General features: G+C 45.9%; 1 protein-coding gene across 2 annotated transcripts in view; it reads right to left on the bottom strand.

The window, feature by feature from the left end:
* The window catches only part of SMOC2 (SPARC related modular calcium binding 2), a 126,094-nt gene that overhangs the window by 50,428 nt on the left and 60,438 nt on the right, over nucleotides 1-15,228 (bottom strand). The window contains exons 5-7 of one of the 2 annotated variants that reach the window (XM_080941947.1): nucleotides 9,833-9,880; nucleotides 6,876-6,959; nucleotides 5,731-5,805 (exon numbers count right to left, since the gene is read on the bottom strand). In XM_080941947.1, the coding sequence (XP_080798073.1) occupies nucleotides 5,731-5,805; nucleotides 6,876-6,959; nucleotides 9,833-9,880 (207 nt within the window). The remainder of the gene's footprint in view (nucleotides 1-5,730; nucleotides 5,806-6,875; nucleotides 6,960-9,832; nucleotides 9,881-15,228) is intronic. The other variant, XM_080941948.1, reaches the window with a different exon arrangement.

The following is a 15,228-nucleotide window of genomic DNA, read 5'->3' as shown; positions in this document are numbered from 1 at the left end:
GGGTCTGCATGACTCCATTAGGCCTGGCAGTAACCTCTGAAATCTTTCAGTATCCAGATAGGGGTGATGAACATGGAAGGTAGCCACCGCTGCCCCACTTGGTGTGGAGTCCACAGCAGCAGGACCTTTGGCTCCTTCAGTCCTGAATGAAAAAGCCTATCTGTGGAGGTCACAGGCTCAAACCAGAATCTACCAGGTGCCTCTGAAGTCTTTATTGGTGTTCATGTAGAGGTGTTCATATCACAGCTGCTGGATAGACACAAAAACCATTGTTTGTTATCTTGAGACTTTGGACACTAGGTAGAATGCTCACCAGGAGTGACCAGAATAAACACCAATGCCTCTGCCTCCCTCTGGACATGAATCAGCCTTGCCTTTTTCTAGCTATAGTCTCTGAGAGGAGGCCTCTCCACCCCCACCCCCCCCACTTCCCTGCAAAGGGTTTAGACCTAAGCAGTAAAGATATCTTGGGTGGTCTCTGTCAATCCTACTCCAGTCTGGCCCCATTTTGAAATGGTTCTGTTTTCAGATGGTGACTGCACTTAGTCAAATCCCATGGGGACTGGTCATGTTACACCATGACTATTCAGATGAGGAGGCATTAGGGCCTGAGCCTTTGTTCTCCCAAAGCTCACTGCATAGGCTCTTATAAATAGGTACCCCAACTCTGGGAGCTCTGATGTAGGTAGGCTGCAGAAGACAGGTCCAATGAGTTTCTCTCAGGCTTTGATGGTTACCGACATGACCTTTCCTGCTTTCTGTAGTAATCACCCATTTACCTACTATCATGGCTGAACCGTAATGGCAGCTTGGACCCATACTGGCTAAAACAAGCCAAGTTCAGTTTGAGAGGAAATCGGAAGGAGGGGGACACAGAGGACCAGTGCTTAGTGGACACCACCTGGTGTTCATCCCACGCTAAAATAACCTGGCAGGTTTCCCTGTACCTGTCCACAGAAGTCTCTGGAAAGGACCTTGCTAAAAGCCAGAGCTCGTGTGTGCCTGAAGAACCAGCGCCTGCTGTACACAGAAACCCTTCAAAGGCTCCCAGAAAATAACTGCAGACTTGTCACCTGCAGAACATCCTTGGGACTTCTCCCAGCTACAACCCAGGCACAGGAAGGGGAGAGGGCAGAAGAGTGACTTTGGTCCACTCTTGAACTAGTTTCTGATCATCAGGACTCTGCTGTCCTAAAGCAGGCTGTGGGTAGATTCTTGCACTCCCTCCTAGTTTCCTCCTCAGTGTATTGTCCTTCCACAAAGAGTTTACACAGACATTTTTGTATTAATTACTAAGTTAAATTAAAACACCCTAGTCTCTACTCCATAGATGACCCATAGCAAAAAGCTGCCAGCCATTCATTCAACTGTGGATGCTGAAAGAAGCTTTGAGAGTTGTTAGCGTTAAGAATTCAGTTCGTGGTCATCTGGAAAAGATTGTGACCTCTGAGAGTAACGAGTAGACAGCAGCCTGGCTCTTGTTTTTTGTGGTTTGCTATTTGTTGTTTGTTTGGTAAAGGGTGATGCTTGCTTTATAGAGGAGGAGGTACAGCAAATGAAGATGGTCTAAACAAAATCCTGCTGCAGGTGGTCTTGAAGTCACTTGCCCCACCAAAAGGTCTTTCTTCCCAGAGATAGGCAACTGGCCTAACAGCTCATACCTTTGGTTCTTCTTTTTCAGGGTACATCACCAGGAGCAACTGCATGTGCCTGTAGAAATGTAGGTAGATGCCCCTGCTTTGATCTTCATTCCTCCATAAACATGTCCTCTCTGTGTGATAAACTGACAAGACTCAGGCTTCTACTCTGAAGCATTCTCCTCGAAATGCTTCTCATTTACAATGGATCTTAAAACCCCGTCTTCGTTACTTTCTATTGCTGTGAAGAGAAACTATGACCAAGGCAACTTATAGAAGGAAGTATTTAAATGGGGACTTGCTTACAGTTTGAGGGTAAGTAGAGTCCATGACTGTCATGGTTGGGAACATAGAAGCAGGCAGGCAAGCACAGTGCTAGAGCAGTTGCTGAGAACTTAGACAACACCCAGGAAGCACAGAAAGAGACAACTGGAATAATGTAGGGTCTTGAAACTTCAAAGACTACTCCCAGTAACATACCTTTTCCAACAAGACAACACACCCCAGCCCTTTCCAGTTTCACCAACTGGAGAAAACGTTCAAGCATATGCACCTGTGGGGGTCATTCTCATTCAAACTACAACAGACCCTATACAAATGGATATTCATAATTCCTGAGTAACATTTACTTTGTGGTGCTGTTAACAAACAAAGCAAGAGAGAAAAACTGAGCCTCCTCTTTAGTAGTCTACACTGGCTTTAAAGGGTCGGCAAAGGTTTGGAAAGCATTATATACACCAGTAAAGGATTTGGATTAGATTAATATATATTTAATGAGCACATGGGTTAATAAACACATCATTAAAAGAGTCTTACAAAATCTTCTATCCAAAACACTTTATAATCAATTAATATATATTCATGAATAGGAAATAGAACTTACTGCAGTAAGATAACTCAAGATCAGAAAAAAAGTGAACACCCTTTGTTTGCTACTGACAGGACATTTTGAACAATAAGGCATTCTTAAGTAAAAGAGGTAAATTTAGAATTTACTTATTAATTTAATGTACATTGATTGGGTCTCTTACTAAGTGAACCAACAAATAGATAAAGTCCAGGGATCAAAATACAAAAAGTATTGAAAGTCTGTCTGTCTGTCTGTCTCTGTCTGTCTCTGTCTCTCTGTCTCTGTCTCTGTATGTGTGGGGGGGGAGAAAGTGTGAGTGTGTGTGTGAGAGAGAGAGAGAGAGAAAGAGAGAGACAGAGAAAGCAGAGAGAGAGAGAGAGAGAGAGAGAGAGAGAGAGAGAGAGAGAGAGAGAGAGAGAAGATTTGTTTTTGCTTGCTTAAATACATCATGACAATGGTACCATGAGGGCCCATTGAACATAGGCTGGCAAAACTCTGAAGATTTAGAAAACAAAAATTCCTTATGTAGCTACTACATGTAATTTTCATAGACTAGGCAGCCTTGTGTCTTATTTGCAGGAATGACTTCTGCTGTTACTGAATACCCTAGAGCCTGTTTGGTTTGCACTTAACCTGCCTCATGATATTTACTGTAGTGCACTACAGATTTTAGAGTGAAGGCATATGATATTATTTTAGTATCAAATCCTGGCAGAAATGCTCATTTATGAGTATCGTTTTCATATACATAAAACAGTGCATTTCCACTTTGTCGTTTACTGTAAAGGAGCATGCAAGAGTCATAATACACTAAGTCAACACTTAAAATACAGAGTAATAACTCATAAATTACAGCTCTCCTAGCTGCTGTTTGTCGACCCAGGATAAAACCCAAATAGGAAAGTACTCTACTGCCAATCTATACTCCAATCCTTAAATATTTTGTTAAATAAACATCTCTGTATCTGCCAAGGATGATCATAAGTAAAGGAAGCTTTTAAAATAGAAACTAAATACAAACAAGTGTCTTCTGATGGCCAAGTATACTAACAATAGACAGCCCATAGGTCCCCAAAAGTATTTACAGATTCACTGCTAATACCTTGTTTAATGTCCTACAATACCATGGGGAGCTACTCTTTGATCCTCAGAAAGTAAACAATACAGTTAAACAAAACCTAATTGTTTCATGCCCTGTGTCCATAAATCAACTTAATGTCTCTGTTTTGAATTCTACTCACATATGGAAAATAAGCTATAATAACTTATGTAAGCTGGGCTTTCCTCAGGCATTTTTCAGTCTTCTGTACACTGAATTCTTGCTCCATTGTTGAATGTTAGTTGTAAACAGCCTAACACTGGCAAACATGACTAAGGGGTGGTACCGTGTTCTACAAGTCACCTTCCTAAATTGAAATTCTTCCAGAGCACAATTAGACGCACCTTTAAGTGACATATTTCTGGCGACTGCTTTTAAAGTTATCTGTGTGTTTCCCAGATCAAAGTCAGCCCCAACCATATAGCTTCTCCCATGAAAAGTGCTCAAGAACCTATTCCTTAAAAATAAGCAATGATTTTTTTTTTCATACGCTAATTGCTTTGATATAGGATTGAATCAGTTAACTTTTGTAAGTATGGCAACAGAATTGAATAAAACCTGCCTCCTAAAAGAGAGGCATACAGGAGACTTTTTATACAGTGGGTGCTTTGGTTAGCTTTAACTGTCAACTGAAACAGCCTAGAGTCACTTAAGGGGAGAGTCTCAGCTGAGGAATTGCCTAGTATACGTGATGATATATACTCATATAATATTTAATAATAATAAAATCAGATTATATACTCCTTTAATATATACATACATATCCTATATGTTATTAAATTATAATACATTATTGATTGATTGTTAGCTAAATGAGGGCCTGCTTTACTATGGGAGGCAGATGATCTAGAACTCTGGAAAAAGCACGCAGAGCATAAACCCGTCTGCAAGCATTAAACAACACCCTCATGGCTCTGCCACACTTCCTTGGCTGTGAAATTAGCTCCTTGATCTGAGTTACTACCATGTGGAATGGTGAGCAGGCCTGCCTTCAAGTCTTGAATGAGTAGCTACCATGGCTCCCATCAATGGAGGCTGTGACCTGGAATAAACCCTTTTCTGCCCTAGCGTCTCTTCGTCGGGGTGTTCTATCACAGAAACAGAAATAAAACTAAAATAAATAGTAAAGCTGCCAACAGTAATCATTGCTGAGTTTTTAAAAAATTCACTTCAAATGTCCTGCCTTTGCATACTTACAAATGGTGAAAGCTTTTGGTTCTAACTTTCTTAGAGCAGCCAAGGGGGGGGGACCTCCATCGGGGACAAGGTGAGGCTCAGCCATGCAGAGCCAGGGCCAGAAGAAAATAGAGCAGCGCTCACCCACTCTTCAGGAGCCCACTGGCTCCAGGTCAACCTTCTATTGCACCGTGGAACCCATGTCTCACACCGTGACGTACCAGACGGCAAGCTTTCCCAAACAGGACGTTCTTGGGTATTTGAGATTGAACATTACCAAACATGGCCTTCCTGAGAGTGACTCTTTGTGCTGGATATAGTTGCACATAGACTCTTCCAAGCTGTGACACTTCTTAGATCTCTGTTGCATCATACGTAAAGTGCACTTTAAAAGATGCATACACCCCAGACAGGAGCACTCTGTGCCAGGATGCCCTGGGGAGCAGCTGCCTCTCATCTCTGTGCTCAAGGTCAATCCCAGAAATTCCTGTGGTCACCTTGACCTTCCTTGGCTGCCTGTCCCCAGACCCAAAGGACAGCTTCCGATTTTACAAAAGGCCCGAGGAGCCCAGCAGGACACCCACCCACTGAGCCCCATAAACTCCCAAAACAAAGTGGTCAGCAAGAAGCTGCTCGGCTTGTCTACAAAATATCAAAACAGTTGCTTGTAAAGGTTATTTCTGTCCGTGCTGTCCTGTAGCAGGTTCAATCCATACATTTGGAGGCTGTATCCTAAAGCAGCTAAGTGTCCCGACAGCTCAGAATCTGCCTCAGAAGGAGCACCCACCAACCACCAGCCCCACTGCACCTGTGCAGCCCACTGCACCTACACAGCCCACTGCATAGCTGTGCACAATTCCTTCTGAGACTCTAGAGAATCTAATAAAGAACATTTTAAAAACCTGAAGAAGGCAAAACTCCTGAATTAAATACTCCCTTGGACAGACTGACACCAGGTCCCAATTTACCTGAATTTTTATTGGTCTTGTTCTGCCGACTCTTGACTTGCTCGGTCCAGAGGGTAGGGTAGCGCGAGGCAATATCTAGAGAAACATTAAAGTGAACAGTGAGTGCATCAGGAAGCATGGAGTTCCTGAGCTACGGAATGCAGCAAGAACCCAGGTTCTCAGCCCAGTATAATAAGTAAAGGTTCACTGCGCCTTTCAAAAAGAAACCGTTAAACATGGTTAAATGCCTATACCAATAATATAAAATTTTAGATGCATTTTTTAATCCAAACATGTAACTAAAATCTATTTGGCTAAAGGCAGGTTCCATGTGTTATATAACACTCCAGTATGAGCTGGGGTTATAGCTCGGTGGTGTGGTCATTTGCCTAACATACAGGAAGCCCTAGGTTTGCTCCTCAGCATCACCAAGGACAGAGATAAACAGAGGGAGAGTAGAAACAGCCTAATGCACAAATATATCCCATGAGGTGAAAATAGTCACTCATTTAACATGAGGCTATCACACAGTTGAACGATCCCACATAAAATAAGACATTTAAAATAGCTGTCATTGTATCAAAAAGACCATCTGTGAGTTGGAAAATGGTACGTTATCACATCTTTTTGAACACATGCATTTCCATTAATAAAATGAATACCAAGGTATTCTGCTCAGCAGAACCCTGTGGCAATGTGGAAAATCACCCGAAGAAGCAATAGATCCTCATGACGTTGGAAATAGCCTCTCACAGCCAGCCCACTGGACTGTTCTGTTATTAAAACAGTCACCTGGTTTCTTCACACCCAAAGTACATTGTGGTCAAGCACGGGGTCCGCCCACCACTCTCGACCGCATGCATGTGTGCCGGAGGAAGGAACTGGCATATCATGCAGTATTGTGGTCCTCACTCCTCTCTTCATCTCTACCCTCAGCATCCTACGGGAGCAGGCTTTGGCATCACTTGACCAGACTGTTTCCTGTCCTTCCTGGGCAGCTATCTCTCTCTCTGTGGAATGTCTTTCAAGATTTACAAGTGAAGGACAGCAGACAGTAGCCTTCTTTGTGAGTGTGAATGGCATCATACCCAAGGCAGCTTGGTATCACTTCCCAGCCCCTGGCTGCCCCTCCCTGCTCCCCACCCAGTTCCCCATCTCTGGCTCACCTTCTTCATCTCCTTGGGGCTGAGTCTCCAATGCTGGGGCTGCAGCATCATCTGAATTCAGAATGGAAAAGATTTGCAAGGAGACTACAATTATGAGAGTAAGCTAAATAAGTGTGCATCCAAGTTAGAGCCCAGGACCTGCAAACCACCCACAGAACCTCCCAACATCCCAGCATCCAAGCAAAACCAGTCCCCAAAGGCCCAGGCAGCAACACTGACTGCTGCTTAAGGGACCGCTACTCCCAAACGCTATGAGAACCTGAAAGCCAAGGCCCACACGGGAGACCTAAACCATCAGGGCAGTGGCTATTGTAGGGCAGTTAAAGGCAAGTGGAAAACTAGGGAGGAGGTGCTAAAAGACCTGTGTAGTGCAGGCCATGAGTTAGGGAAGAGAACAGAGATCCCCAGGGGTCGTTGTGGGAGCTGAAGGCCCATTTCTGCATGGGTTCCTATGCAGAGGATGCCTTGAGAGCCACAGTCTGAGCCAGCAGGCTATGCCTTCCCCTCATGTGCTTCCAGCCACTTAGTAGTGCAAGCACAGAGGGGACCTTGGGAGCACCATGCATGGGATTGGGGGTCTGCGTGTGGGAAGGCGGGGTGGGCTCTGAGAGCAACGGCCGCATTTCCTGGAGGACCATCATTGCTGAATTTATTGACCACCTCCCTTTGGTCATGTCAGAGCGCCTGACATGATAGTGGCTGGGACATTGGTGTCTCTCCAACTCTCTCCCCTCTGCTTTTACTCAACCCCCGACATGTTGATGCAGTCATTTCAGAACCAGCATGTCAGACAAGGGCTGGCCATGGGACCCAGCTAGCTGTGACCCCACTCTATCCTCCAGATGTCTAGAAACCCCAGGGGGATTAGAGGGGAGCACAGGAGTCTTATTTTTAAAACCTTTAATCTTTAATAATCTCTTGAAAAAAGCCTAGTGTCTAAACGTCAAAAACTCTGCATGACTTATATGGAATACTCAAGTCTAATGTTTGACATAAGGAAAATTTGATGTCGAACCATTATATTTGCTCGGGAAATGAAAGGAATAATCTATTTAAACCAAATTTAACATACTACGAATCGCGAAAGGTCATAAAAGAAGTCTCTAAATGGCATGTACGTCTCCTAAGGTTTTGTGGGGAGGGGGGGAGGTTCTTGGTGCATATTGCTGAGGATAAAGTCACCCTAGTGAGCCATTCTCAAAAGCACAGCATCCCCGATGGCTGGATGGAGCCTGGCTGCTGAGAGTGAGGTGGGCATAGTGGATGATGTCCAGCCCAAAGATGGAGCTGTGTCCAGGATCTGTCTGTCCAGCTGAGGCCCCTGTTTGGGTTGCCCTCAGCCCCACCCGCTCTTAGAATGCTGTGTCTCACAGCGCTGTGGACCCATTGGCAGCTCTAAAATAGGGGCACAGACTACAGGGCAGGGACGCTGTCTTTCTTCCACATTTCTGCAGTGTCTCCCTTTTTTCTCTAAAACTGGATCTGTTGCTTCATTAACACTTTCTGTTGGGTGCCTGTCCAGAGAGCAGTGGCGTTCAGTCCACAGGGCTTCTTGTTCCTTGACTTCACTTTTTATCTACACCCCACTTCCCCAGTGGAGCACATGAGCATCCTGGTGAGGAGATGCTCCTAGGCTGCAGAATCCTGCATTATCACCTCCCCCCATTTAAGTGCATTCCGTACCACAAAACCTTCCTCCTATCACTCTTCTGGTCTGTAGAAAGAATGATCAAAGACCCGTGCCTGTTTCACACTCCTCTGAGCAAACCGCAAACCTCTGGATGCTTTAGTCCTCTTTGTCTATCTCAGGCCTCTCTGCATCTGTGTGGGACCCTCTGAACATATTCCATGAATGTATATTAACAGTACAGAGATCTTTCTTCCAGGACAGGAAGCCCAGTTCCTGGCCAAGAGACTTTTCAATTTGTGCCTCAGGAATGGGGTTGAGTAAACTCAGCTCTACTTGTCCTGTCTTTGTAGCTCTTCTCTTTGTCAGGTTTATTATACTATAACCCACAGGAGAAAGAAATGTCTATGGTTATGTAAAAGAAAATGCATCTTGAAAATCTTTCCTGACTAAAAGCAGAATATGTCTTATATAGACATCAGGGACAACTGAGGAAGGTCAAGGGGCAAAAGATCAGATCTTCCCGAGGTGTCTCGGTAGGCAGGTTACAGCCCAGGAGAAGACAAACTTAGTCATCAAGTGCCCTGCCCCTAGAAAAGAAGAGACTGTCTGTCCCTTGTTCAGAAGAGCATGTGCTATAGAGAAAGCTTTTGCCTCCTCACAGACACACATATTATGGTGTCCTTGGTCTTTTCTTTGACTCAGAATGTATGAGAGGCCAAGATACTGAATCTCTACTGTCTAGCCAAATGCCTCCCTTGATACTGTCTGAGTCACTCAATGCACCTCTAATAGAAGTCAGCACACCCCCAGGGACCCTGAGATACCCACTGAATTGCCCTACAGTTGAATGTAAGTCACTGACAGCCCATCCTGACCCATCCACAGCAGTACTCATAGGCCCATAGTAGTATTTGAACCTGCCACACCCACAGTGGTACCTGACACCTGCAAAGTTGCCCTCATACACCTTGACACACCATAGTTGAGCAAGGCATTCCTACCTACAGCTGAACCTGCCACACCCAGTGTTAGCTGCTGTGTTACAGTTCTCTTCATACCCTACAGTGCTATCTGGCCCACCTACAGCAGAACACAGTATATCCACAGTGGTCCTGAGCCTCTTTCAATGGTCCCCACACAAACTGTAGCCAACACCCCTGAGTGTACTGCCTGACCCTGCAGGTGACTAGCCGAAGGCAGGACTGGATCCGTGCTGCTGGGAGATCGGAGCAACGCCCCCCATTGTATCTCAACTTGGGAGTCATTTCAAGGTGCAATCGGATCAAATCTTATATACCACCGTGCAAAATCATTTCAAGATAGTTACCTGCTTTTCCAGCACCTTCCCGCTGGGGCAACTTTTCATTTATTGAACCTGAGAGAGGAAAATAAATAAAGGGAATTACAATGCTCTACCAAATGGTTTTCACCAATTAAGGAAAGCAGCTCTGCCCTTCTGTTTTAATAAGTTCAAAGTGTATTCTCATGTTCTAGTTAAATTACACAAGTCACCTGACACCATTGGGGAACTGTAACCAACGCAGTAGTATTGACAGTACAAGGGAGGCCCCATTTCTTAGGTTCTGCAGCTAAGTGTGGGAGACCTTTACCCCAACATACAGCAATATGTGCACCAGGAAAGCAGCCTGCATCCTTGTTAACACACATGAACATGGTGAGTGTTGGAGTCACAACATACAAAGCAGACAAGTTATGAAGCTAAAGGAAACCAACTCCTTGGATCCAACTTGTGTCTGATTATGGGAAGAAAGGAACACTGCAGGCTTTCCTTTTGAAGATGAACACAGACCACTGACAGATGTAAGGAGGGTGATGCTCTCGGGGCAGTGAAGGACACGGGCTGAGGACATCTCAGGTGTTTGCTTCCCATACAGACATGCTGTGGGTGCATGTGCTTTGGCCGAGCTCTTCTGTGTGAGGGCCATGCTCTCTCCACACTATCCATGTGCGTTGTGGAGAAGTGTGTTGGTGTTGCACATATGGAAAGATTCTCACATGTCTTAGACAGTGTTCTTTTCTCCCATGTCTCCTTCATCTCAGTGTATGGGGGAGAGGCAGCTCTTCTCAGAGCTGAGACTAACGCAGTGTCCCTCAGTGAAGAAGCCCCAACTTAGAATTTGCTACAGTTGTTTTCGGCTGTGAATATGGAACTGGAAAGGTATCAACATGTCTATTCAAGGCAAAGATGGCTTTGTGACATCATTTCAATTGCTGGCATTTCTTGTAAAACAGTAATGTGTTGGGAGACACAAACGCAAGAAATTCATAGATTCCTGAACGCAGATGGCAGCTCTGCATGTTCAAGCTCTTCCTGCTGCTTCCTAGCTGCTGCCTAAGCTATGCCTTAGAGACCTTAGCCCACAACTCAGGAGGCCAGAAGGGCAACTGGACTTCCTGGATCATCAGCCTGCACCCCTACAGTTGCCGTCTAATGCAGATACCTTCCTATTCCCATCTGAATTTTTGTCCTGCCTGGGAATGTGGTCACATTCTGTGGCTTCTGGAGTCTGGGTTTACCTTGGTAAGAATCAGAACTGGCCACTCTGTGTCTCCCATTGCTTCCTGGTCTGCCCCATCTCCAGGGACCAGCTTCTCGCACAGCTCCCTTGTTAACACATGGGCTCACCACACGAATCAAAGCTTCCTCTCTTTTGACTGCAAACGACAGGATTTTTGCTCCTATCTCCAAGCATGTGTGTGCTCGGAGGGGTTTTAATTTGTGAATGAAATATAAATATTCTGGATGATTAAACCACTCCCTTGAGAGAGATTCTTGGGACTGAATTAAGATAATCTTTTGTAATCTGAGGAGAAAACAAAGCAAGCTGCTGACCCAAAAGCTGATTAGAGACAAGATGGGGAAAAGACTTGACAGCTCACCACGGAGTTGAGGGGGTGTGCTCTCTGAGCTGCCAGCACTCTCCCCAAGGCACCCCAGTTCTCTGAACATCCAGCACTGAATTCATCGGGCTCTTAGCATTCACTGTTAGCCAAAACTAGTTTCATCTTGATCTTCGTCTTCAGCAAAGAGCCCCACCGCACTTTGCCATCCACACATTTTGAAATCAGGAGTTTGACTCGGTGGGAATCTGGATGCTGTCCAGGATCAAAGACTTTGTGGCTTTCTGGTCCCAGCCCCCCTTCAAGGACTCCCTGTCATGAAGAACTTGGAAGGGAACTGAACACAGATCTGCAGCCAGGACAGTGGGCAAACTAAGGGAATCCAGGACCAACAGGGCAGCTAGGATTTCTCAGTGTTTGCTTGTCATTGCTATTCACAGTCAGCTGCCCCTGATATGCCACTCTCCAGACCAGCACCTGAGGGGCACTCTAAATGTCCTCTATCAATGAGCTTCTGTCTTGTGAAAGGGGCCTTTTGAGTAGGGTGCCATTTTTAGCAATTGCAGGAGGTGTTGTTGGAGGGGCTGCCCCATGAATTACTGAGAAGTACTGGACACTGGATCTTGCAGCCCAGGTAGTTGGTTAAAATACAGATCCAGACACACGGCATGAACAGAGGGTTACCCAAAGCTTCACAGAGGTCAGTGCCCTAAGGACACGCTAGATCATTCCCCAAGTAAGGTATGGGTACCAGGGAAGCAGCTGGTGTGATGGTATCTGCTCAGATTGGTGGCGCTCAGTCACCTAAAAGAGCCAGTGTCTCCCTCGGAGCACAGCTAACACGGCAAGAATCACCCTGGAAATCACCAACTCCACAGATCACATGGCTTTTCTTGGGAGAGAGACTGGAGAGGGAAGGAGGCTGGGGAAAGAAAAGACCGATTGCTCTCTGTGTTGGGACAAGCATTTTCCATTCTCACTGAGCAGATGCCAATGGCTTCTGCTCTCATTCTCCAACAAGAGACCACGAGCACAGTGCAAAAGATCGAGCCAGTACTGAAAGATGTGGCGTGGTAGGGGAGGAGAGGCTATGACCCCTCCGTGCATCTCAGCCCTGTGACCTGGCAGGCGTCTGGATTTACCTCTTCTAAACCCACTTTCTTCCCTACAAAATGGGCAGAGTATATAATGCCTGTGACCCTAGTACTTGGCTGAGGCACAAGGGACTCTCAAATTTGAGGCTGGCCTATGCTACAGAGCAAGATTCCCTCAAGAATAGCCACAACCACAAAGTAGCAAATTGGGTAGTGTGGTGACCTCACATAGAAGAAAGCCAGCAGTGGCAGTGTTGACTGTCCCCTCAAGATGACCCGGGCATTACTCTATGTGCTCTACACGTAGACAGTGAAGAAGGAGTATGCCAACTCATTACAGCAGAGCTCCCAAGGCCACACCACCGTGGCCTCAGCCATTGGCTTCCTTCAATGCGTTTGCTCATTCGTACAATCATCCAACATGTCACCGATGCTGCGGGATGAACAGCATAGTAACACAGAACCAGAGAGCCCATGCAGGGAGATGAATTTAGTGGACACACAGGCACACACAGCATGTATAGGTGTGAAGCAAGCATCTGAATCGTTCTTAGCCTGTGTCACTCCTTAAGTCTTTTGATGCTAACACCTCAAGACCCAGCCCTACTGTTAGACCCAAGACACAGATAAAGAAACTGAGGCCTGGAGAACGAATTGGCTACTGAGTAGCAGACTCAGCTCACTATCTGAAGCCAGCTGGCGATCAAAAGAGAAAAAAAGCATCATCCGCAGCAGCTGGCGTAGCTGATGTGAGAGCTATATTCAATACTCCTAATCTAGACTGTAAAAAGTCAGTCTACAATCTCTTAGTCCACCTACCCACAAGACAATTGCCTGGAGTGGACTCTCCACAGACTCCTAGGCCTCATGTGCAAGAACTGCTCCTTAAAATATTTGGGAGTCCCTCATGCCACCTCCTTAATGTCCCCTCCCAGGGCTGCTGAGGGAAGAGAGAACAAGCCATTGTTCATCTGCTCTCTTGCGTGACTGGGGCCTGAGCTGTTCCTTTCCAGTTGTGAGTCCCTCAAGCTGGGTAGGGGAATCTCTCTCATGCATGCTAAGCCAGCTCTGCCTCTAAAGTCTGCACTATCTTCCCCAAGGCAATGTAAGCGCTTGTAACTTCTTGGAGCTGATGCCAAGCTCTCCCCTCCTGCTCTTCCTCATAGTCTACACAGAGGCAACTGGCTTCGGTGACTCTCAGCTTCTGCACAATTCTGATGGGATTTAACCGGGAGAAACACTGAGAGGTTTAAGCATGGCTATCTACTGTTTCTGCTCACAGTCATGGGTTTGGAGGGCTGGCCAGGAATATAGGCTGTCCTCTGCACCCCTTGTCTCATGATTCAGGAGAGGACCATGCAGAAAATCAGGAGATGATGCTTGTTTTAAGGTTTGTAACCTATCTCCAGAGGTACCCAGGTATTGATCTTTACATGAGTGCCATAAACCAGGACCACCTACTTATTTATAAAAGGCCTCTTAATGTTTTTCAGAATGTTTATTAAAACACATGAGAGGGAGCCCTGGATGAAGTAGGTACAGGGGACATTCACAAGCATTCTGTAAAATTTACTTTACAGGGACTAATTTACAGGCCAGCTAATGTCAAAGACTACCTTAATTCTTTGTCACCCTGTTGGAAGGTCACCTGGTCTAAATATAAAGCCATTTGTAGTTGATTCCTGGGTCTTCCACACCCCGAAGAAGCATTCTCTGGACTAAGCAGCAAAGATGGGCACTAGAAGATTCCAGAAGAGACCACCAACCTGAACAGCCTTGTCAGAATGGGATACAAAACCACAAGTCCTAAGACTGAACATTTAAGAACTTGTTAGCAAGTGGACAGGAGCAGGCACCTTTGGTGCTATCGGACCCTTTACCGAAGCATCTGTCTGCCATCAGCTCCAGAGCTGGTCCTTGGAATAGGGGCTAAGCAATGTGATGCTACCAACATGCAAGCCATACTATTTTTGTCCCTCTGCTGAGAACTGAAATCTGAAGCCAAGCTCTGGCTTTGGCTAGTGTCCCAGTAAAGACTCTCAGGATATCGTGATGCTGAGAGTCCTTTCACTGCAGAAATGGTTGGGAGGCTAAGAGCACTCACTGCTCTGGTAGAAGATCTGAGTTCAGTTCCCCAGACCCCACTCACTGCTGACTCCCTAGTGGCCAGTGCCTGGCAAGAGCTTTGGTAACAGTGACCAGCGAGTGGGCTTCTTTCGAAACAAATCCAGACAGGAATACTTCAAGGACTGGTCACGCCCTGTCCTGTGGTGGGAAGAGGCTGGTGGCTCAGGAATGCTCACGGAGGAGTAAAGACCAAAAGAGGAGGTAAAGGATAAAAGGGCTTGGCATCTCCACACTTTCTCTTCTGCTTGAGCCCTCTGCCCCTCACACCTAGCGCCCCCTGGGAATCAGAAGACAGGAAGGTCACTGGCTTTTGATCTATGGGCTAATTACTTTTAGTGTACACAGTGGCAGTCACTGGAGGTTGGCATGATGGAAGCCAGTGAAGGGGACTGGCTTCTTCAGGTTTATAGAACAGGAATCAGGATATTTCCATCCTGATCCCTCAGGACAGTTGAGGACCAGGATTCAGAGTGTAAACAAAAATCAAGCCCAATGGAATGTTCGTTGGCTGGATCTGGCAGCAACTAAGACATCAGCCACTCAGCAGACCTGTGAGGGGAGAAGTGGATCAGGGTGTTTGAAGTGTTCACATCCTAAATGTGGACATCACCTTCCAGTGGTCATCAGATAAGAGGAGAGT

This window comes from Micromys minutus (assembly GCF_963924665.1).
Source record: "Micromys minutus genome assembly, chromosome: 30".
NCBI lineage: Eukaryota > Metazoa > Chordata > Mammalia > Rodentia > Muridae > Micromys > Micromys minutus.
Note: the sequence above shows the minus strand (reverse complement) of the source record. Positions and strands in the feature narration are given on the sequence as shown.